The 23,825-nt window shown below is 37.7% G+C and overlaps 1 protein-coding gene across 6 annotated transcripts in view; it reads right to left on the bottom strand.

Moving 5' to 3' along the window:
- Positions 1-4,612: 4,612 nt before the first annotated feature.
- Positions 4,613-23,825, bottom strand: part of ATP11C (ATPase phospholipid transporting 11C) — a 172,510-nt gene continuing 153,297 nt past the window's right edge. The window contains exons 26-31 of one of the 6 annotated variants that reach the window (XR_006890347.1): positions 21,976-22,041; positions 19,312-19,415; positions 16,225-16,378; positions 10,678-10,768; positions 9,887-9,991; positions 7,222-7,241 (exon numbers count right to left, since the gene is read on the bottom strand). Coding sequence is in view for 5 of the 6 variants with exons in the window: in XM_046673517.1 (XP_046529473.1) it covers positions 9,890-9,991; positions 16,225-16,378; positions 19,312-19,415; positions 21,976-22,041 (426 nt within the window). In the remaining variant the exon portion in view is untranslated. Of the gene's footprint in view, positions 7,242-9,886; positions 9,992-10,677; positions 10,769-16,039; positions 16,106-16,224; positions 16,379-19,311; positions 19,416-21,975; positions 22,042-23,825 lie in introns of those variants that run through there. The other 5 variants (XM_046673520.1, XM_046673517.1, XM_046673519.1 and 2 more) reach the window with 5 other exon arrangements.

Genomic DNA, 23,825 nt, shown 5'->3' with positions numbered 1-23,825 from the left:
AGTTGTCTAACAATTGCTGATTATAGGAACTCAAAACATTGGAAGTATTTGAAAAGGGGAAACATATTGGCTTCCTCACTCTAGAGACATAGCATCTGGTTCTGCCTCTGCAGTTAACTGGTTATATGACTCTGGATATAGCACTTCCTCTTCTTTGGACCTCAGCTTTCTTCTATGTAAAATTAAGGGACTGAATTGGATGCTTTCTCAGTTTCTTTGCTTTTGGTTACTTCCTATTTTATGGTTTAATAAAAATATGATGTTTTACAATTTCTTAGCACCAGGTACGTGCTAAGACTAGCTAGCACCTAGCTAGCTAGGTGTTTTAACATGCATGATCTCACGTAAAACTCTCCACACTGCAGGACAGGTACGTTACCCCCACTTCCCAGATTAGATCACTGGGAGATTGTGACTTGCCCAAGGTCATACTGTGTGGCTGAGCTGAAACTTGAACTCAGATCCCCTTGCTCTGGTACTCTTTCTACTACATCATGCTGTATCCCCTATACTGTACTGACGTTTGCCACACCTGAATTTAGCAAATTATAAGATTCAGTGTCAAGTTACTCCTTAGAAATTATTTACCAGGCAATATTATCCCAAACACACCGAAGATCAGAATGTTTCTGAACCAAACAAACAATTGTGCCAAGTCTATGCATTAAAGTCCATAAACTTTATTCAGAAAAATCTTCAGGGCCTCCTCACTCACAGCCTTTTCCTCATCATTTCATATGCAGTCTGATCTTCATCTCTGAAGAGAAGGGCAAGCTAGAGGGCTGGTCCCCTAGAAGCCTGGGACAGTCTGGGTTGTTGGGCTGTGGAGCATGGAAGCGAAAGCAAAAAAGAGCACCGGTGTCCCACAGGCTCCACAAAAGGGGAAGATAAATGGGAAGGCAAGTTGTAGCTCCTTAGAATTCCATGCACGATGTTCAACACAGGAATTGGGCAGGAGAAGCCTGGAACCAAGGAGAACTCAGCCCGCTGCAGGGGTTTCTACCTGGTTCCTCAGGCTTTGGGGTGGGAAGGAGTGGGCACCAGCCCTGAGGGGTCAGTTCAGCCCAAGATTAGCACACACCCAGTTCTGACACACTTATTCTTCTGGATTTTTAATCTGTTACATGTCATTATTAAAAAAGAAGTCAGGAGGAAGTTAAGAGGAAATAGAAAGTAGATATGGACCTATACATGTAGCAAAAAGTATTAATGGCTGATGATGAGAGCAAGGGAGGTGCCAGGACAACTATAGAAAGAAATGCAGTATCTTCTTAAAGCCGCATAGTGTGGAGGTGCATTTTTCGAGGAATACCTAATACCATTTCCCAGGATCCTAATGTTTCATACAACCCAGTTCGGTTAATGCTGAATAACAATCCCTCAGCCTGACTTCTGGTAGGAGTGGGGTAGAATCATTTGAGATGGAGGGTGCCGGGCAATATCCCTATCTTCTTGCTTTAAGTGATGTAAATACTTTAGATACTGGGAGTAGGTGGCTAAGCTGATGCCTCATTAAAATTGTAGGAGCTTGCTTGTATTCACTCAGATGGTGGGAAACAGGAGTAGGTGGGAAAACTTACCTCAGGGAAACACCTGAAAAAGTATGTGAGGGAAGCCCAGTTCAATACCATCAAATAAGATGAAAGGGATGAAAGGGAAAACTGGGTCTGGGGCATTCTAAGGTCACCCACCTCAACCCTACGAGCGCTGGCATGACTCCGGTTCATGGTGTGATTTGGGATAGGACTGACTGCATCCTGATGGGCCTACAGGAAAATGACTGCAATAAGATTTGCTTTTTTAATCATTCTAGACACCAGCAGGACATGCTCAGGAGTCCTACACAAACTGCACAGTGTGGTGTAGTGGGAAACACATGGGTCAGACTTGGGTTCATTCCTGAGGGACGGGCAACAAGATAACTAACTTTCCTGAGCCTCGGTTTCTTTACCTGTAAGAATCTGGAGTTTAATGATCTCTACACAGGGCTGTTGTGAAGATTACAAAAGGTATGTAAAAGCATTCTATAAAGTACTATGCAGATACTAGCTAATCATCAATTCTATTGCAGTCTTCTACAGTCAGCGCAATTAAATGTCCTCCCCTATTCATATTTTTATGCTTCACTGTGTTTTAACTTTTTATTTTTCAAATTGTAATTCCGAAGTAATTTCAGACTTATTGCAAAATATTACAAAGAATTCCAACATATTCTCCACTCAGATTCTCCAAAATACAACATTGTATATAATCACAGCACAATTTCAAAAATCAGATTTTTCCCCCCTGCTTTTTCTCCCCAAATCCCCCCAGTACATAGTTGTATTTTTTATTTTAGTAGTGGGTCCTTCTAGTTGTGGCATGTGGGACGCCGCCCCAACATGGCCTGATGAGTGGTGCCATGTCCGCACCCAGGATCTGACCCGGCGAAACCCTGGGCCACCGAAGTGGAGCGTGCGAACTTAACCACTCAGCCACGGGGCTGGCCCCAAATCAGATTAACATTGATATAACCCATATAATGGTATTTAACATATACTGTAGTCAAACTTCACCAATTATTCCACTAATGTCCAATTATTGGTCCAAGATCCAACTGAGGATCATATGCTGCACTTAGTTATGTCGTCATTTCCTTTATCTGGGCCTTCCTTTCTGGGTCTTTTACGGTTTTGATAATTTTGAAGATTACAAGCCAGTTACTGTGTAGAATATCCCTCACTTGGGGTCTGTCTCTTGTTTTCTCATGGCTAATATTAATAGTTTGTATTAATATTGTGATGATTAATGTTTATTCATGCCATCCGGAGTGGTATAATGATGGAAACACGGTTGTCTTGGTTAAATGCATGGACTCTAATCAGAAAACCCAGGCTCAAAATCTGGCTCTACCAGACTGTGTGACTTTGGTTTGTGACTCAGTTTCCTTATCTATCACATTTAGAGAAATGTTAGTACCTATTTCATAGGGTTGTTGGATTAAAGAAGGAGGTATTTGTAAGTCATTAGAACAGTGCCTGGCACATAGTAAGTGCTGTATAAGTGTTAGCTAATATGAGGAGTTGGGATTTTACTGGCTTTATTGGTAGGAAATATGTCCTTGCAAATTGATGGAGACAAAAGGAGTAGGAATTTTACCCAAAGAGCTAGGGCCAAAGACCTGCCGCCAGCAAGAATCCTGGCCCACCAAGAAGTGCACTGTTCTCAGCCAGAGGCCTCCCCTAACACCCGTGAGATGAGGACTTGCTTGATCCACACAGCAACATTTCTTCAGCACAATAGGCCCATGAACTAGGAAATGAACACACATTTCCTTGCCTCATCAGTTGCTGGGAAAAATGTATCAAATTAATAAAAAAAGTGAAATAATTAAGCCTCCTTTTTTTCTGACAACTATTCCCAGAACTCAGGCCTTCAAGCTTCATTAGTATGCGTCCAGCACTTCAGCCATGGACACATTCACTGAATAACCATAGTGATAACCTCAGCCCCTAACCTTTGCATGTGCTTCTTGTTGAAGGGGCCAAACCACTCAGACCCTCACAATACTTACTTTATTGGCCAACGCTGGGCAGACTCAGCAGTGAGGCAGCTCCCCGCAAGACTGGATGGGGGAAGGGAAGGAAGCCTGAACAGACGAATTCCAAGAAGGTAGAAAGAATCTAAGACACATCTATGAAAATTTGGTAAACGACAACTATTCACTTAAATAGTCAAAGCAATAAAAAACCCTTAATATAAAAATAACAATGTTTTTGTCTGAATAGCAAATGATATTTTACAAAGCATTTTGACCTTTACCTTATTTGACTACCACTCACCTCCAAGACACCATTTTACAGGTAAGAAAGAGGGAAATGGCTCTAAGCGGCAAAGCTGAAACTTTAACTCAGGTGTCACTTTCAAATACAGCACATTTCCCACTTAACAAAAAAAGAGGAAATGCACTAAATGTAGGTCAAAGACTAACAGGATTAAAAGGATACAAAAACACAGAGACTGAAGTGTAAAAATGTAATGCAACCAGCTACAGTGGAGAAACTTTAGTTTCTTAGCTGTCAAGGAGAGCAGGTTTTTTTCAAGAAAAGGGACTTTCCAATAACTGGATGCAGGCTGAGCAATGTCACAGGAGGGGTGAAAGGGGGAGGGGGAAGGGCAGAGGGAGACAGGGAGAGAGAGGTGTACACACATACCCCTTTGGACCAAGCTTCAAGCTATTGTAAAATCCCCGCATCTTTGGCTACTTACGAATGAAATAATTTCAATGGGATGGAGACAGACCACATATCACACTACCTCCAACGTGTGGGCAGCAGCAAGTACACTGCCAAGCACACAGTAGATTTTCAATATGTATTTGCTGATTTGGCTGGACTTTCATCTATGCAGTAACAAGATAGAGTCTTATTCAAAACTCCCACAAATATTGTAACCTTCTCAAATTAGGTATAGCCCTAAAATGCCAGTTGAATGCATGTAGAAATGGTCAATCTTTTGTGAACTGTACGGGCAATGTGGAAACTAGAAACTTATTTCTCATCACCAATTTGCTTCCATGTTATTTTTATGTCCAAGTGAGACCTTTCCAAAGAGGAGGCTAAAATATCAATCATATCATACCAAAGTTTATTGATTACATGAAACAAAAATTTCTATAATGAAAAAGGCAAGTTGCATTCATAAAAGATGGCATTCACATTCATTATAGAAAGCAACAACGTAGATGTAAAAAATTGCTTAAGTGAAAAATGTAATATTGCAGTCCCATTTTGCAAGCTGAAAAATGATTTTGTCAACACTTGCATAAAATCTGCACATTTAAATATTGCATGTTATTAAAAAATTCCATCACTAAATTATTATGAATTTTGCAAATTTAGGCTTACATTTATACTGTTGCTGGTGTAAATGTGGTAGGTATGGAATTTGTTTTCAGTTTAGTAGGTAACATCCTCAAACAACGGACAACAGTTGTGAAAATTACAAGGACATTTTGATAGTTCAAAATTATTCAAATGATGGGTAGATGATCCTATTATTACATTTTTCCCCTTCCTTTGTCACAAAATAAGGTGGTCAGATTGTAGTGCTAGGAATACTGGATGGCTTGCTTCAAGTTATTCAACTGCTAATCCCACACTAGGCATGTTTTAGCTCATTAATAAAATATCTTTCAAAAAGGAAAGTCAGTCCCTCAAGGACCTAGGCCATGATATTACATATCATTGCCATTGTGAATTTGAGCTGCAGTGTAATGTGTAACTGAGACATGACTCTAAATCCTTCTTACTCGTCCTCTAGGCTGCAAGGAATTTTACAGGCCACCAGTTCTCTTTCCACTATCCTGGATATTCTGATTATGTCAAATCTCCAATGGTTCTGCATTAACCAAGCCTCTCTCTCTCTATTCTGGCTCTCTTATTTGTATTCACAGTCCCTACAGTTCTTATGTAAAACAACAATAACAATACAGCAACAGCTATAAAAACTAGAACAGTAACAACAACAAAACATTAAAAAGCTTTCCTGGGTCTGATTTTTTAGCTCTTTGGAATAGGCCAAGAATATACAGATTTTGTTTTCACACTGCCTCAAATACGGGCTACCAGAACACAGCACATTTAGGTAAGGTGTGAATGACACCTAACAAAATACTCAAAAATAATACTGATAGATGAGGACAAATTAAATAATGAAAAAGGGTCAGTGACGATGGAATGGTTTCTGACAACTGAAATTATGTCCTTTCTAGAATTTAAGAAAAATTACACCTAAACATTCACACAAAATATACACAGAAGAATCAAATGTGCCATATGGACTATATAAATACACTGCTATAGATTGAATCCAATACTTTTCAAATTAGGTACAATATAAACACAAATAATAGTACAAGCATGCCAGAAAGACAATCAAAAATGGAAACTGGTATGAAAACACTTTTTAAAAGACCATTTCAATCTAGTAGTCAAATATAGTCATTTATATCCAAAAGAAGTATTTAATTTTAATATTTAATAAAGACATTTCACATTTATTTTTGTTTTAAGTGAATTCTTTAGGAGGCTAAAACCTCCATCTAGTCCAGTAAGTCGAGGACTATACCAAGGTGAATCTCATGGATTAGAGCTAGACCATCCCCCTAGCCAAGTTTGCTAAGAGAGACAACATTCATGTTGAGTCATGGCTCTGGAGGCTGAACCACCGTCTTGGGATGGATCCCTTCTTCTCAAATTGGCAACTTAAAGAAAAGTGCTGCATATATGCACAAATGCACCTCTTTCAAATAAAAAACGTTAACAGTTTAAAATAAACTATTCGTCCTTCCTCTCCACAAAAAATTATAAAAGACTGATGTTCAGAATGGTCCTTATTTTAGTGTAACTATGGTTTTCTCCACTTGATCTCAGATCTCAGTAAAATTAATGTTGGGAAAATCTGTTATCTCTTAGCTATTTTGAGGGGCTACTGATTGGGAATGTCTTATTTTCAAATCTAGTAGCCGTGCACCCATTAAGTGGCTTTTACTTCAGAAGAACAAAATTAAATAAATATATTTTTTTGATTCTCACAAAAATACCCAGGATCAACATTCTTTCCACTAAGAGTTTAAGGTATTTTCTGGCAAGGATATTCTATCAAGACAAAATAAGCATGTGGGTGAACAGAAAGGATTAACTATTCTATCTGATACACTGATATCATTTAGTCTTCTTGTATTTTCAAGTATTCTTTTCATATGTTAAAAAAAATAATTTAAGATTATCATTCAGCAGGAACAAGAAATGTGATCCAAACAGCCTATTTCTTCTGCCAGGCAAAAAAAGTAATATTAGCAAAATCTATTCATTCCCATTGCATGACTTCTACTTTATACTACTGTATTTAAATCCATTCAGAGAGTTCATGGGTTAAAAGAGCACCCATTTGGTAGTTATATTATTCTATCTAAAGCCAGAAATTCTAAGTATTCTTGCTTTCAACTTTCATATAATTCGTAACTTAGAGCTTTGGCCATAATGGCTACTTACAATAACTGTAAATGCTTAAGAGAGTCATTTGGTATTTTAATGGACATTTATTTTGAATCCTAGATATAAGAGAGTGGTTTAGTTTGTTGCATATCGAATATCCTGAGATGATAACTTTTTGTAGTTTTCTTCATGCTTTCGTTTTTAGCTGAAACCACTGTCAATATGCTTGTAGGACAATAACATAGGCAGTTCAAGATTCGGATTCTGAAAAATTTAAAATATACAGAGTTAAAAGGCTTATTTTAATAATATTATGAAACCATCTGTTCAGCATTTTCAAAAATAAATGAAGTAGTAAATTTTGCTATGGGAGTAAAGCAGCTATCTTAACAAACTGCCAAGTTTTATTCACATGCAGGGGAAAAAAAAAAGAATGATACAATAACCAGTATTTAATCCTTTCTTCATCTGTCAGTTGAATAGATTCAGACTTGCTTTTTGCTTTTGGACCGCTCCAGGGTTCTCCCAATAATTGTTCCTACTAGGACTGTCTACCACAGCAGAGGCTGAGCAAACCAAGATCCCTTCCTCTACTCTGTGGGCTCCTTGAAAACAAGGACATTTTACTTATCTTTCTGTCTCCACCACCTAGCACATAGCAGATGCTCAGGATATGTTGAATGAATGAATTGATTACTGTTTTTTGGATGTGCTAATTTTGACAGAGAAGGTCTGAAAATATATTCAGTTTTGAAAGATTGTTGTGAAAGTATTTTTCCTTTACTGAAAGAAACATATTTCCTTTCTAGAATATTGAAGCTAATTTTCTTTTGGTAGATCATGTATCTATGAGTCAATTGACTCGGGTTTTTCTTATTCATTTTTTTAGAAAAGGAACCACAGAAATTTCCCTAAGAAATCTGCAGATTCTTCTCCGCCCTCTAAACATTATCAAATGCTATGATTGGGATGGGACACGATGGGACAACTGATCACTGAGTGTAAATTAGGTATATTGAGAAGTGGAAGTCCTACATCAAAGGAGGGAGTCTAACTTTGATTCTCCACTCTAAAATCCAACCTTTTTAAACCTGAGTAGTGGAGGGCCTTAAGGAGTGTGCTCTTTTCTTCTTCTTTTGGTGCACCTTCCTTGCCATGGTTGGACCAGAGTCCTCTAGAATACCTTCCATTCCTTTTTATGTTTCATATTCTCATATTATTAGTTCTTCAGGTAGCAGGATCATGGTGACTAACCAAAATAAGGTTGCTAGTCACACTGAGAACTTACAAAAGGAGACAGGCAGTCCCCTTATCAACCAAGGGACAAACTCAGTGGATAAATTAATTGCCAAATATTTTCTTCAGAGGAGAAATAATACTACATGAAAATATATTCCTAGAAGAAATAACTACATTACAAACAAAACAACTGTTTGAAAAAAAACAACCTTCCTCAGTTCTATGTTAGGCATTGTAGGAGTTAAGGCCCTGGAGAGGCCAAAAGCAGCAGCAGTGTCTGCTACTCAGCTTAGTTCCTCAAACTACAGATCAAGCTAAAGAAAGCAATCCAGGGGGATACAAAATTAACTGAGAACAGTAGAGCTAAAATAAAATGTACTACACAGCTTAGGACAAGGCTATCTGGGACAAAAGGGTCGAAGACTACTGGGAAGCATATTCATCACTGAGGAAAAATATAAGCAGGTGAGTCGCTCAAAATAGGTAAAAAGATGCTGACTGAGGCAAAATGAGTTGGCTTCCAAAATAACCCTGCAGATGCACACTGTGAGGAACTACAGGAGATGGAAAAACCAACGGATTCAATCTATTAGTTCAATTTTTATTCTTCACTCTAGAGTGGGGAAGTTGATAGCTGATTAAAAAAATGGGCCTATGAGGTGGACTTAACAGTTGTTAGCTTCAAAGTGAACCGACTTGCAATTTCATTCATGATGATCATTAATTTTTATGTGTGCATGAAAGATGGCCCTGCCCTAAGCTGTATAGAGTTGTTTCTAAGCTGACAAGCTCATAAACCTTATTCATGAATTACTCTAAATTCCCATGGATGGATAAAAGACTTCTAAAGGCCTGGGGTGACTGAGGCCCTTAGAGTGGGAAACATAGAATACACATAGAGGAGTCATTCTGAGTTCAAGGATTCCTCCCATGGCATATCAATTACTCCCCAATATTTTTTGGGGGGTAAATGTAACAATATGTTATAAAATGAAATGACTCATTTTTGGAAAAATTAATTATGAAGCATTCTATATAATTAGGCTAGCATCCCCCTGAATGGCTAGGAAACATTTTACCTTTGAAAGTTGAAAACATTTAGCTCGAATAAAACTTGACATTTAAAAAAGTGATTAGAGTATACTGGTTCATTAATATCTATTTGGGGATCAGACATTTACAAGGACATTAAGTGTATACCTGCAAACACACAGACACAGCACATGGAGGTACAAACACATTGAATTATTTTCACATAATTCCCAAAAGAACATGCAATGCTAAACTGACTTGATATTATACAGATGCAAATTTGGAATATTCATTTCCAATTTTCCAAATGATCTTTTAAAATCAAGATTATATTTCCTGATCTGTATTAGTGAGGCTTTTCACATGATGGCACTGCCAGGACAACTTGCCCTTTACAAATTGAATATATTGTATTACCCTTCAGCTCTGGAAAACGCCTAAAATTTTATTTGGGGGCTTAGCAAATTTAAAATATATGTTTCCCCATATTCCAAGTAATGCATCTTTATATTTTTGCAAAGAATAGTATAAAGTTCACCACACCAACAGCAGAGAAAATTTAGAGTGATATTTTATTGTTTTTATAATGCTGTTAATCTGTTTCTTTAAAGCCAGCCCACTCGTTTAACACTAGGTACCTGTTACAATATATTAGATTCGTCTGAGAATGTTCGTAAAAGAAGAGGTCTGACTGAAGGTCTGGTGGATAATGAGTCAGATGCCCTTTTACAGCTCAGATTTCTCTGTAATAGTGAGGTAAAGATACTTAAAGCATTTGAAGATTGGTTAACCTACCTGGTGATAAAAATGTAGAAGAGAAAAATCATTTCCTATACACTACTCTTCTGGCCAGAAAGTACAAATGATTATACTATAGCAAATGCAAAACATTTAAATGAATACATTTAAGACCTAAGAAAGCCTCCAACTCAAACTGATTTGTTTTCATGGTAGAAGTATAAAGACATTAATTAGTAGTATGTGGCAAACTTGGGTTTTGGAAATGACACTGGCAGGTTATGTGGTAGATGAGTCAATATGGTTTGATTGATTAGTAAACCTTACCATCCTTTTGGTGAACACCTCTGAGAGTTGTGCCGGTGCTGTGAGTGTATCGAACCAAGAGAAATTTGTGCAAAACATTCCTGTCTTGGTGAACAGACTAGCTCTAACATGCTGTGGCTTCCACTGCGTACCAGGAATCAATGGGATTAGAGACTTATAGTTCAAGCTTTTGAGAATCACTTGCTCTCCAGTGTGACAATTTGAGAACGTGAACAAATGATTAAAGGAAAATGACAAAATACTCTTAAGTATCAATAGAAGATATAAAAATGAATCACAAGAAGTAATTTTTCATAAGGAATCAGAAAATGGTGTCAAGCAAATGAGGATGCAAGCAAGTTGGTACATTAAGAAAGGAAATCACCTTATTCACTCCAAGAGAAACTGTGATTGCTGGAGGTTTGAGAAAGCATGAAGATAGTAGATGTTCCTGAGGAAGGGAGGCGTTTCGTTACCTTGTTCACAATTGCACAAAAGGTGGAAAATTGCAGTTGAGAAAAGAGAAATGCAGAAACCAAAAAAAAAAAAAAAAGTAAATATTCTCTGAAAGTTAAGACATTTAAAAAGAAACCTTGAGAATTCGAAGTCAAAATGACATGTTAGTTTCGAAGGCGTTATTTTCTGAGGTAAATGTAGAGTTAGAGTTAGGAAGAGTCTGGTTATATGTGCAGATTACTATTTCTCTGTATATCAACTTAAAATTATTTTGTTAATGGGAATATTGACTATTTTGAACAAAAAAATTACAAAACATGCTTCTCATTGAAATAAGGCTTATCTCTAATGTTAATTCACTAACCTACATTGTTCAAAATCCATTGGTCAGAGAGTCACGCCCAGGATCCATCACCAAACTATCTTGAAGTAACTATCTCTCCTATCCAAAGGCAAATACAATATAAAGGGACTGACTGCCCTTAGGCAGCTGCAGGTTGAAAACCGAATCAAAACCAACACAATGGGAAAACATTTGATGAAACCAACACTTCAGTCCCAGCATCCTCTGGAACAATGCTTAACTTCCTTTATTCTAACATAATTTGATCTGTGTCTGTCTTTTTCCTACAGATACTCTTTAAAAGGGTAGGCTAAAGAATTATGATTTTTTCCTTGAAAACCTAGAAAAAGTAAAAATTGATAAAGTTTAATCAGAAAACCTAAGAGGTTATTTTTTTTCCTTCTTAGTCTGTGCCTGAAGTTATAAGCTAATTTACATACTTGGCTTTGGCATTGCCCAAGCAAAACAGAAGATGAGTTGTTAACTATGGGGATGAGTTTAACAATTCTGATAATCAAGATTACCCATATTATCTACTTAGTGACTAATGAAAATAGGCTTAAAAAAAGAAACCAGCTAAAGTAACATATGTATCCAGCAGAGTCTAATAAACTTTTAAAGGCAAATACTTTGATTTATTCATATATGATTTAACATAACTACATTTTTTTCCTGTTTATATTTTACCTTAAATAAAGTTGGTGATATGTTGGTAACATGCAAATTACCAATTGATAAAGCTAGAGAAATGTTTAGTTTCTGAGAAAAAAATTTTAAATTGCTCTGTTTTCCATTTTGTGGGCAAAAACTTTGCAATAAGATTAACATAATACCAATCTCCCCACCCCCGTGTTTAACATATAAGCCTAACTATTTAAGACTGTAAACGATAAGCACATTTTGGTCCGCTCAAAACCTTGTATCCAACCATCAGAGATAAAAGTATTTCTATGAAGCAGAAATTTTAGGGGTTAATAGATTAGGTTACTTTATAAAGGAAAAAAAGGAAATAGGAAAGTACAGAAAGCAGTAGAGGGCATGGAAAGAATATCTAAAGCAATCAAAAATTGATATAGCTAGCAATTGGTGGGGGGAAGAGGTGAGAAGGTCAGGAGATAATGAGCTAAAACAGTATGACATTTCCACATTCCTTTGCAGTCATCTAGAGAGCTCTGATGCCGGCTAAAGTAGCAGTATGTCAAAGAGGCCAATGCATAAAGGTCCACCTCAACAGCCACGACATTAGGATTCAACTTCGGTTAAGTCAGTTCATAGGGCTATTACACCCTCAGAAGCCATGGTTGTATGTGACACTGTCAGAATTGCAATAGTAATCATCATTGTCACCACTGTTATTATAAGGATAAGTTGTATTCTCCCAAATTTTCAAAATGCTTTCTCTGGGAATTTTGCTCAGACAGCTGACATTCTTCCTCTTCCTGTCTTCTATTCTGAAAGAGCTCCCTGCATAATGGAATATTTCTTTTTGTTTGTGCAGACATCCCATGTGAGGCATGGCCATGTTCCTGGGTCCATTCCCGTAAGATTACAGTGTTTCCACATCTAGTAGTCAAAGTCAAGGCCTCCCATTTGATCCTGATGTTTACATGGGAAAACTTATATAAAGATATGTGGAAAATTCCATTGAAAATAGGAAGTGGCATTTGTTACTTGGACAGAAAGTCCAGGTGTATTTCACTGATTAAGAGACAGCCCAACAATTGTGCTTAGAGGAGACACAACTTTTTGAAATACCCCAAATCCTAAACTTTAAATTTCCTTTGCTGTGTTATCCTGCTGTTCCACTGTTTAGTGCTCAATGGTAGTTTCATCATATACTATCAGCAGCATGGCGATGCAGCTTTGTCAATTTATAAGCTAAAGAAAAGCTCTATGATATTTAATGATGGGATTTTAACTCAAAAATTAACCATATTGCTAAAAATATAGCTGAGGAATACGTAGCTTAACTAAGTGAACCTATTTTTGAAGACAGCAGAATTCACGCTAATGTCATGACAGAACTCAGGCTGTGCTGGAGGCCACCATACCAGCCTTTTTACTGGAGGCTTCAGGAGGTAGTGACTCGGATCTTGAAATAACTCAGTTGTATTATAACAAGCCATATCATTGAGTCTACTATTCTGCTTTATACCTGCTTATGGAAGTGTTCCCTATGAATCCCCTTTATAAGTTAACTAGAGTGAGAGCTCCTGTGAGCTGGGGCCACATCTGATTCATCCCCGAATTATCAACACCTAGTACAGTAGGTAACTTACGGAGGACCCTCAGGCAATGTGTGGTGAATTGAATAGAATTCAACAGAAGGTTGCTCTTATAATTGTTAAATGTAAATAGCTTAGCTTCTTTCTCAAATGCCAGAGACATTTTAACTACCCACTGCTGAGTTCCCTTCTCAAAGCAGCTGCCAAGACCCACGTGAGGATAGCACTGGCAGCCTGCGTGCCACAAGGGTTTCTGGCTGTGTGTACAAAGGATCCAAGACGCTCACTGGTTGAAGTTAGGGGGAATCTTCTACATCTGTAGGGGGACAAACTTCATGCCATTAGGGAGCCTGTCAGATAGGAGGCTGATCCAGTGTAAAAGAATCTTTCGCCTCTCTTTAAAATGAGTCCAATGCCTTAGCACAGGATATTAAACAAAGTAGGAAGTCATCCAGGATGTCAGACTATTGCTCATTAAGAAACTCTTTCTCCTTTATCTTAGAAGTGGCCTATGCCTCTTCGATATGGCCAAATGGGGCCTTATGTAAACAGATGTGACTTATCAGAATAGCCGTGGCTGTCATGTTTCAGTTGGCCTTTATGCATTCATATGCACTACTTTGCTCTTGCATTTTCTCACAAGGCAAAAAAAATAAAAGAGGCAGTGCTGCTGAGTGCCCATAACAGTTTGTCTCATCTGCAACTCTCGAAATCCCAGAGTCTGAAAAACCATGTAGCCTTTCAGACATTGGATGTAAAGAGAGATGTTCATCAGTAGGCGGTTCAATACATGTTTATTGGTTCAATGAGGGTAGGAACAAATGAATGAATGATTGAATGAATGAAGGTGATTATGAAAATTCTCCTGGCTGTTCTAGCACATCAGCATGCCAAGCTACAGCACAGACACTAGCATTCTTCCTATCATGGACATAACGCATGGTAAACAAATTTCATGCTAAACCCCTGGCAACATTCTATGCTGCTAAGTAAAAAGGGCTGCAGTCTCCGAACTCCATGCTTTCAACAGAAGTTCAGAATCTGCAGTTTGCACATAAAGAAAATGTTCTAAGTCTTTATCTGGGATTGCTTTGTAGCATCCCTCCATTTATAAAAAACATTGAACATATTTAAAATATTTAATGGCTATTTAATTTATATAAAAGTCACCCCCAGCCAGTGTCTAATTATTTTAAAAGTGAGAGCCTAAGGAAGAGGATAAGATGCTATGTTTTAAGGTTCTGATTTCTGAGATTTTTGTGTCATCTTCAGAGCATGAAGCTGACTGTGAGCCATTATTTAGCATGAGCTCCATTACCCCAAATAAGAAAAACATTCAAGAGCACCCCAAAGTGTATTCCCAAGTAAAGAGAATGGAATAGCACCTCAGAGATCTTTTTCAGACAAACTGTCTATTATAACAAGGTACTAAACTATTCCTGTGACATTTTTTAGTTGGCTTCATGCAAATTGCCACTTGAGCCATTCTGGGAGGAACCTGTTAGATCAACCTGTTTTACCCCTGTTCAACTGATATTAAGGTACAATCAGACAAGTAAATTGTCACTTTCCCATCCTAAAACTAAACACCAGGCTGGAGGGAATTAGCCAGGGGTCTATTGGAAGGATTAAAGAGTAGACTCAGGCAGTCTTAGCTAGGTTAATGCTATGTCCAATTCCACTCATAAGTTCATGCAGAAGCAGGGAGTTAAGGCCAGTTCTGACCACCCAACTGTATACTGATTGGCCTACATACCAAGAATCAGTGTGGCTTATGCCACTGATGGTCTATTGCTACTGAGTGGGGCTGATGCTGACTTGTATCATGAAGCCTTTCTGTTATACATCTAATCACTGAAGATTTTCCCGTTAGTTTCTTACGTCTGCATAATGCCAACCACTGGATTCTATCAATTCAAAAGGAACCCCCCCCCCCCACCCCGCCACAAATCAGACAAATCAGTTTTGTGGCTAAACTGGTTGGCATATTTGATCAAAGAGGTCAGGAAGATAAACCTTAGACTATTTCCTAAAAATATTGCCTTGGAGGGGGCTACAAGATCTAGTTGGTGTCAATATGATAGAAACAGGTTTTGTTTGGCAAAATGAGCTAGTCGTGGCAGGAATATGACATATTTAATTAACCTGGTGGTCAAAATTTGCCAAAAGTTTTATTTTTCAGGCTAATCTACCCCTTTCACTTTAAAGGTCTTTTCAAAAATGTTCAAAAGAAATCAGACAATGCAGGGCCAAGCAATTAGGCTGACAGAGGGTAATAACTTCTCATTCCTGCAAGAAATTTACAATTTAAGCAGCAAAAATAAAACCACACTCATAAAACAATCCTGAAGTTTTACAAGTATGCTCAGGAGGGTAAGGATGTAGAAACCACATCCAAGGAATTCTCTTTGTTTCAAATATACTGCTGGATAGACAGGGCTAGAAGCAACACAGAGATTAAGCAGCACTATAATTAAAGAAAGGGGAAAGGTTTGAAAGAGGCAAATTGGGATTATCAACTGAAAAAAAATCTGCAAACAACCCACAGGGAAATTTCTAGGCTTAAAGCTGAAATGTTGGTGTGGAAATTCCTGGTGTGAAAATTCTAGGCTAAATTTTTTAAAAAATCATTTTTTTCTGTTTAAAATTCCATATGGAGCATATGAGATACTTCATATGGACTGCTAAAGGTCACACAGAATACTATTAAGGAATCTACTTACCACCTGCATTGGATAACGAAGTTTTTACTATACTTTTTATGCAGAAGTGGAAATTAAGTGATGAACCTGTAAGGAGGGGTTTAACATGCTGTAACTAATGTAATTATCTAAATAAGATTTTTAGTTCATGGCAGATACTGAAGCCCCTTCCAAAAATCATGTTATAATATAAACTTAGTTCTTACCCTGGCACTTCTTCTTCTTACATTCTTTAATACAATCAGGAGAATCTCAGGGAAAAGGCTGATAAATATTAGAAGAATTATGGCCAACCATGTGGATACAGAAGACAGCATTTGAGCAAATACGAAATACATTCTCTGTTGTTTGAGAAAAGGCCTAGAGTGAAAAGAAAATACATAATGGAAAAACAAATCAGTTCCTGTCATATGAAACAGAATTGTAATTAAACTGTCTTTTGTATTTAAAAGGAATCTTCGTTATGCACATTGATAAAAATAATTCTCTTCAGAACGTCCCAAAAGTAGTAAACATATTTCACTTATTAAATGTTTGGAAAGAAAAGGAATGATAATGTAAGGGGGGAAAAAGGTAACAAAATGCATTTGACTTGAAAACAACCAAGCAATCAACCTTAAAGTTGCCAACTGGAAAATATTTGCATTAGAAAATGCTAGAACTTCAAAGATATTTAAGAGAAATGATGGTTAATTTTTATGCTAACAAGCACTTTACTTCCTCGGCTGTTTTATCAATATGAGAATGGATTTGTGCTCTACATTCAGAAATTTAAAAGACATTTTTATTATAACCCACTGCCCAAAAAACCCTATGTAATATAAAAAGGACTGCAGAGCTTCTCTCTCTTAAATGGGTGGAATCTACCATTCTCATCTACAAATATATAGTGAGTAACAGTGTGTGCCAAGTAGGTTGACAGACAGAAGAATACTGCTAATAGGACATTAAGCCTTGGCGTCCAGAAATACAGGAGGACCCCTGATTCTGATGTTGGATTTCATTCAAAGCTATCCACTGAACTATTAGGCAGACATTGAGAAGCACAGCCAGTTTCGCTTCCCCTGACTGAGCTGGACCACAGAGAGCCTGATTAGGCTAACTTAAATGTTGGTGGAAGCTGAGGGGGAGAAGTGCAAAGCAGCTGCTCAAGGTCGGGAAGCATATCAGACCATCCTCAGATTAGAGCCCTAGGTAGGTAACTGGTTGGTCCCATTTATCAGATCATGCATAGTGCTCACTGAAGATAAACTGATGTTTGTGCACTCTTATGTAGCATGATAAACCCAAGATAGTGGCTCTACATATATGAGACTAGTTGTGGAATAAGAAGTGAGCAGGACAGTGAGCTCAAGAAACTTAGGAGGTCTGGGATAAACAGGCTCTCTAGGGTCTACCACACACAAACAATTTCTGAAGAGTTCCAACCCCATTCTAATTCTGAAGAGTACCCTGACTAATTTTCTAGGCCATTAACTGAGCCACAGTAAGGGTCCAGCAGACAACTGACAGCTGGTCATAGGGTATTCTTTCACACAGTACCCACAATACTCTGATTAATATCCCTAGATTTTTCTTTTTTACCTCAATGTCATCTATGGACCTTTGCAGGGGAGCAGTAAAAAACAAAAGATATTATTCCTGGATTGGGTTTGGGGCTCAGAAATCATCATTCTTACTGCCTATCCCCAAAGAGGGGTGTGTCACAATGCCTCAGGGTTGAATATGTCCAGAGATATTAGCTGCAATAAGCATTTAGCTGAACTTTCACACGTGAAGTTTCTAGTCACATTTTGCTGGTTGCTTTATAATATAAATTTTATATTCATGTAGTAGGTCAACTCAGCTCTATAGGCAACAAAATAAAAGAGATTTATTAATATTTCAGTTAGTAAGTATCTCTAATGACTAGCAACAGGTGTGACACTGTCTTAATTATGTAAAAGATTTATTTTAATCAATAAGGATAGTCTGTGGAAAGAGCTAGAAACTTGTTTAGTTTGCTTGAAACATTTTATTCTTGTAGAAGTTTTGCATAATTAGTTCAGAAGCTGATCACTCAGATTCATAGAACTGCTGTACTCTGGGCAGACCTACAATTGTATATTACGTTTGGTTAATCAACTTTGATTCATTTGTATATTATTAAAGAAAACAGAGACTTCCTTCAGCTTCAATAATTACCTGCATAGGTGCCAAATATATGCTGTAATTACACTTTTTGGAGCTGCTACTTCCTTAAGTGATTAGGTTTTTCATACTTTTATTTCTTAAGGCTTTTATTTTAAAAACCCTTTCAAATCAGCAAGAATTTCTTCTAATTAAGTCTCAAGGGACATAAACATGGTCCTCACATCTGTGTGATAACATGGAATGTTTTGTACATATGATTTTGCTCAAACCAGTGAAAATATGTACTTCTGGAATCTCACCCTATGGCTTACTCTAGCCATGCTCTCTGCTGCTGGCATCCTTGTCATGGGAAGCTACTGATTAACAAAAATAACTGTTGATATTTAAAAACAAAATAAAGGCATCTGGGAGTAAGGAAAGGAGGTGAAAATCTAACTTATTTTCATTCCTTATAACTCTCCCAATTGTGGCTTATGTGTCCCTCAGTGGACTCTAATCTCTTTGAAGCAGGGGTACATCTATTCATCTCCGTATCCCATAGAGCGTCTCACACAAAATGGATTCTGAACAAGCATCTATTGAACTAAGATGAACTGAATGAACTTTAAGGCCAAGCTGCAGAGTCTGCCTTTACCCTTGAAAATAATGAGATGGTGATTTCAAGATATAACCCTTTGAATATTAAGTGGCATACATTCTATACCTTGAGCACATCTGTAGTAACAAGAATGACAGTTCTATATCATAAAGAGAGAATAGGGTCCAAATGGATCATAATGTATCTATTGGCCACTATACCATATAGAAACTTCACAGGATGAGTATTTCCGCTGGAAATCACATGGGAGATCATGCTAGAAATTACAGTTTCACTTCACCAAGAAATGTTAATACACATTCAAGTTGAAAGATTTGGACAGGGGCTACCAGAAAGGAGGTTGTTTGAGTAACTCATGCAGTTTATATACTTGCATTTGAAATCTTAGCTGAAATTAGCAGCATTACTGGTTAGAAGTAACTACCAGTCCATTAATATTGAAGACCTGCCATCTTCTATAATCAAACCTTTAAAAGTATAATTAATGCTTGCCTATACAATGCACATATACATATGTCTATTTTGTTATTTATATATTACTCACACATGTATGGCTGCTTACCAAACAATTCCTCCCCAGAAGAATGAGAAAAATACATAAAAGGCTAAAGAACCCCAAATCACAAAGTGATTTATCCAAGTCCAGAAACGAGTATCCAAGGCGAGCTGAAAAGACACAACACAAGAGATTTCATGATGGGTGCAAACCACACCAGGCAGTACACTAGGGTATCTGACAACTTGTACACAGTGTGATACCTATGGGAGGATCTAGCTTGGACCAGGCAACCAGAAGAGAATGGAACTAAAAGAAGAATAGAAGCCAGATTTTTCAAAGAGCTAAGCTCTGCCCCAAGGCCTCTAGACTCTAGAGTACAGGTGTAGAGGTATAGTTAAGCAAGTAGCTAGTAGGTATGGGGCTGCAAATGCCTCACCACTGAAGGAAGGGCAAGGAATGAGGTAATGGTAATATCCAGGAGGCTGGAGCCCCTAGTCGTCAGGTAATGGTGGCCAGGGAGCTGATGGCAAAAGGAGGTCTAGCTGGTGAAGGCAGGTACACTCAAAAGGAGTAGGAGAGGGAAGGGGTAGCTAGGAAGAGGAGACAAATTATGCAAAGGAGTCATGAGAGCTCAAACACAACAGAGAGGGGTTACTAAACACAATGGCAACCACCTTTACACACCTGGCATCTTGTAGCAATGGATCACAGGTCTGCCTATGTAGTGTGCCTTTCAATTACAAAACTCATATCTATTCCATTAAATTAATAACATTTCCAGTTGCCTTAGATTTTAATCCCTTCATGTTCCTGCCAGGGCTGATCATATCTTCAGATTATTACACCTGGGATTCTCAAATGCAATCTAAAAACAAAAAGTATGGTCTGCCCTGCTTGCTTAAAATTTTGGGCCACATGGACTAACATCCAGGGCATTTAATTTTTGAAGAGGAGGTGTTGTCTCAGTTTTGTTACTTGCTGTGACACCCTGGTCCTCAGTTCTCTGTTACAGTTTCTCATTCATAAACAGGATGTTGATAACATTGTTAATGTAGCCCAGTCTTGAGTTCCCATCCTCTAGGCTGCTGGGGAAAATGCCACAATAATACCCATCCAAAGAAGATGGAGGGATGTCTTTTGGAGGGACACGTGAAAGATGCTGCATGCAGTAAGGCCAACTTTAACTATGAAGGGCACTTGGGAGCCCTGGAGTCACACAGAAGGCCAGGGGGAAAAAACAGTAGAGAAGCTTCCACTTCAAATCATGATCCTGTGAAACATAATATTAAGTAACAACTAGCATCTATTGTACTGAGCACATTCTATGTGCTGGATACCATTCTAAGTGCTTTATATGTATTCACTAATTGACTTCTCACAAAAAGTCCTGAGAGGTAGGTGCTACTTTTATCTCCATTTTATAGAAGAGGAAACAGAGGTACAGAGAAGCAAAGTGACTTGCTCAAGGACACCCAGCTAGTAAGTGGCTAAACTGAGATGAACTGGAACATTTTCTTTTGCAGTTCTAAAATATTACTGACATAGTAGATGAATAATTCAAACATATGTTAGGTTCTATTCAATATGAGAAATGAACCACGAAGAAAAATTTGGAGGGAAAATGATTAGAGGTCCTTTGTCAAATACACTTCTGAATTCTAGTTCTGATCACTGGACATACTGGAACTTATATAAAGGTATTCATTCTTGAACCCCATGTGAGGTGTTTATTACTGGAAAGATCAAAAGAATTTGATTGTGCTTTCAACTATGAGAGAGTTCCAACTCATGAGCCTCAAGGGTAGTCTTTAGTAAGGCTTCAGAGCACTACTACATGGTTGCATGTTAATGCTAATGATCTTGCCAAAACTACCCTTCTTGGATGTTACCTGCTATATATTCTCATGCATTTCATCACTAATATGGGTAAATTTCAATGACTATATTATATAAAATTTCATCACTACCAAGCTCTTTTGCACACACACCTTGCTCATGGACACCTAATTTAACTGTCTTAAGTACCCAAATTCCTTTAAGGCCTGGTATTCTTTTTTTTTTTTTTTTTGAGGAAGATTAGCCCTGAGCTAAAATCTGCTGCCAATCCTTCTCTTTTTGCTGAGGAAGACTGGCCCTGAGCTAACATCCGTGCCCATCTTCCTCTACTTTCTATGTGGGACGCCTACCATAGCATGGCGTGCCAAGTGGTGCCATGTCTGCACCCGGGATCCGAACCAGTGAACCCTGGGCCGCCAAAGCGCAACATGCGCACTTAACCGCTGCGCCACCGGGCCGGCCCCGAGGCCTGGTATTCTTAAACAGATATATAACTTTAAAAAATATTCAAGTACTTAACATGGAAACACATACACACTCACAACTTGTTTATATAGCACTTATCATAATGACTTGAAAATAGCAGGAAAGAAGGAACAGATTTCCAACATAAGTACGGTGTATGAATTTTTAAAAGAAAACAAAATAAAAAAGATAGACAATATACTGGAAAAAATGGATCACAAACAGTATACAAATGTCCAAATTTCTAATATCATACACATTTTAGTAAGCATTCAGACTTGTAAAATAATGTGTAATAGAAATAAACATTAGAAGACAAAAGTGTAATAGAAATAAACATTAGAAGACAAAAAAGACATATCAGTATAAGACCAGAAAGTATTACAAAAGGGGTGTTAAATATAGTTGAATAAATAAAAATCTAACCTTCAGAGTTACAGTGAATACTAAGACTGTAAAAACAATGGTTCCAAAAGTCCAGTTTCCGTATACCTGAAAAACATTTAACAATTACATGCACCACGAATACACAAGCCTCCTTAAAAAAATAAAAAACCAAGTTTAATCTTGTATGTTAACTACCAAAGATTTTTGTATGAATTGTTTGGAAATATCTGGTTAAAAGATCAGGCCAACATGATGGATTTTACTGTGACCCTAAATTTTCTTAGACAGGTATACCACATTTGTGGTTGGTAGGGTTTATTTCCATTATTCCATGCAGCATCAAACAGGGAATACACTGGTGTGATATAGGCAGAAAAAAACCCTATTCCATTAACAGTAGTGTTCACCAAAATAAGTCATTTGGATGACTCATGTTTCTAAAGAGCTTGATATGGGCTTTTCCTGTAACACAGAACTAAAGCTCTCAAATAAGGACTAATTTGCAGACAAATGGATTCTCATTTTTAAAATAGAGTCTAATTTTTTGGCTGTAAATATTAGAGCTGCCAGTATGTGCACATCAAAAAAAAAGCAGATACCACGTACAAATCCAAATGACGGCAATGAATGGCACATATGCTTACCAAATGCTGTCAAGATCTGAATGCATAACATTAAAACAGAAAATGAAATGTAAAAGGTTTTTAAAAAATAAAAACAAAAAATTAAGGTTAATAGAAGCAAAAAAGGATTTGATCAAATCATACATGGGTGCTATGTTCAATTGCTGATAGCAGTTCTTACCCTTATTGTAATTTTAGCAAACACTTCAAAGGATGGTGACACATACAGTAAAATCTAATTAATTTGTACTTCATGAACTCAAAATGGGTTATGAATTAGACACAGGTTGGGTTGAAGCTCACCATGCACTACCTGAAGAGTTTGCTGAGCAAATGAACCATGTCGACACAACTGCAGGAGAGTACCAGCCTACTCTGCAGCAAACTCTTTTTAAGCAATAGTCAGCTCTATACAATTTATGTACCAAATAAAAATAAAATAAAAAGCGAAAGTCACAGAGTCAGTCATAAAGCTCAAGGGACCTGAGAAATCATAAAATCTAATCCCTTCTTCTTACTGACGGGCAAAGTTGACTTGGAAAGCTGAAGTGACTGGCCCGAGGACATGCAGAGATTTAGCAGGGTACTCTCCTTGGCAAGTGCTACATGTGCCTACTCTAAGTACTAGATCTGTATTTCCTTAACAGTTCCTCGGTGATTACTAATTTTAATGAATTCATACTAAATTGATGATTTGCTAGTCCAAATTAGAGGTTGACTCTAGTACTTAATTTCAAAGTATAATTCAAATTCACTGAGCCTATCACTTCTGTAACAGATGTTGATCGTCTAGGTTCTAGACACAGTCATTGTACTCAGTAAATTCTTTTTGAACCTTAGCTTTGCTTTACATGATGGTTATAAACAATCAATGACTATAAAAGAGGAAGCCCAGAAATAACAAACAGTGAAAGCAGCATGCAAGGTGGTGGGTTCGATTTTCCACTGTGGGGCTGTGGGAAGACCTCACCCTATCAGCAACTCTCTCCTGGTGCACAGCCAGGACAAAATCATCCCAATACAGGTGCTGACCTGTGTAGTTGCATGCTAGGAAGGTACTGGCAGGCTCACCATGGCCTGGCTGGAAAACACTACACTCCCACGTGGAAGAGGAGGAGGAAAAAGAAGGGAATTCCCTCTCTTTAACTACTAGGCAAATACTGCAAAGATATGGCAGCTACCCCCTTCAATTTTAAGCATGAATGCCCACTATGAACGAGAACTGAGCAGGGTCAGACTTTGCTTTTAAAACAGGAAAAGCCTTGC

This window comes from Equus quagga, chromosome 10 (genome assembly GCF_021613505.1).
Source record: "Equus quagga isolate Etosha38 chromosome 10, UCLA_HA_Equagga_1.0, whole genome shotgun sequence".
Classification (NCBI taxonomy): domain Eukaryota; kingdom Metazoa; phylum Chordata; class Mammalia; order Perissodactyla; family Equidae; genus Equus; species Equus quagga.
The sequence above is the reverse complement of the archived record's forward strand: the minus strand, read 5'-3'. Positions and strand labels throughout refer to the sequence as shown.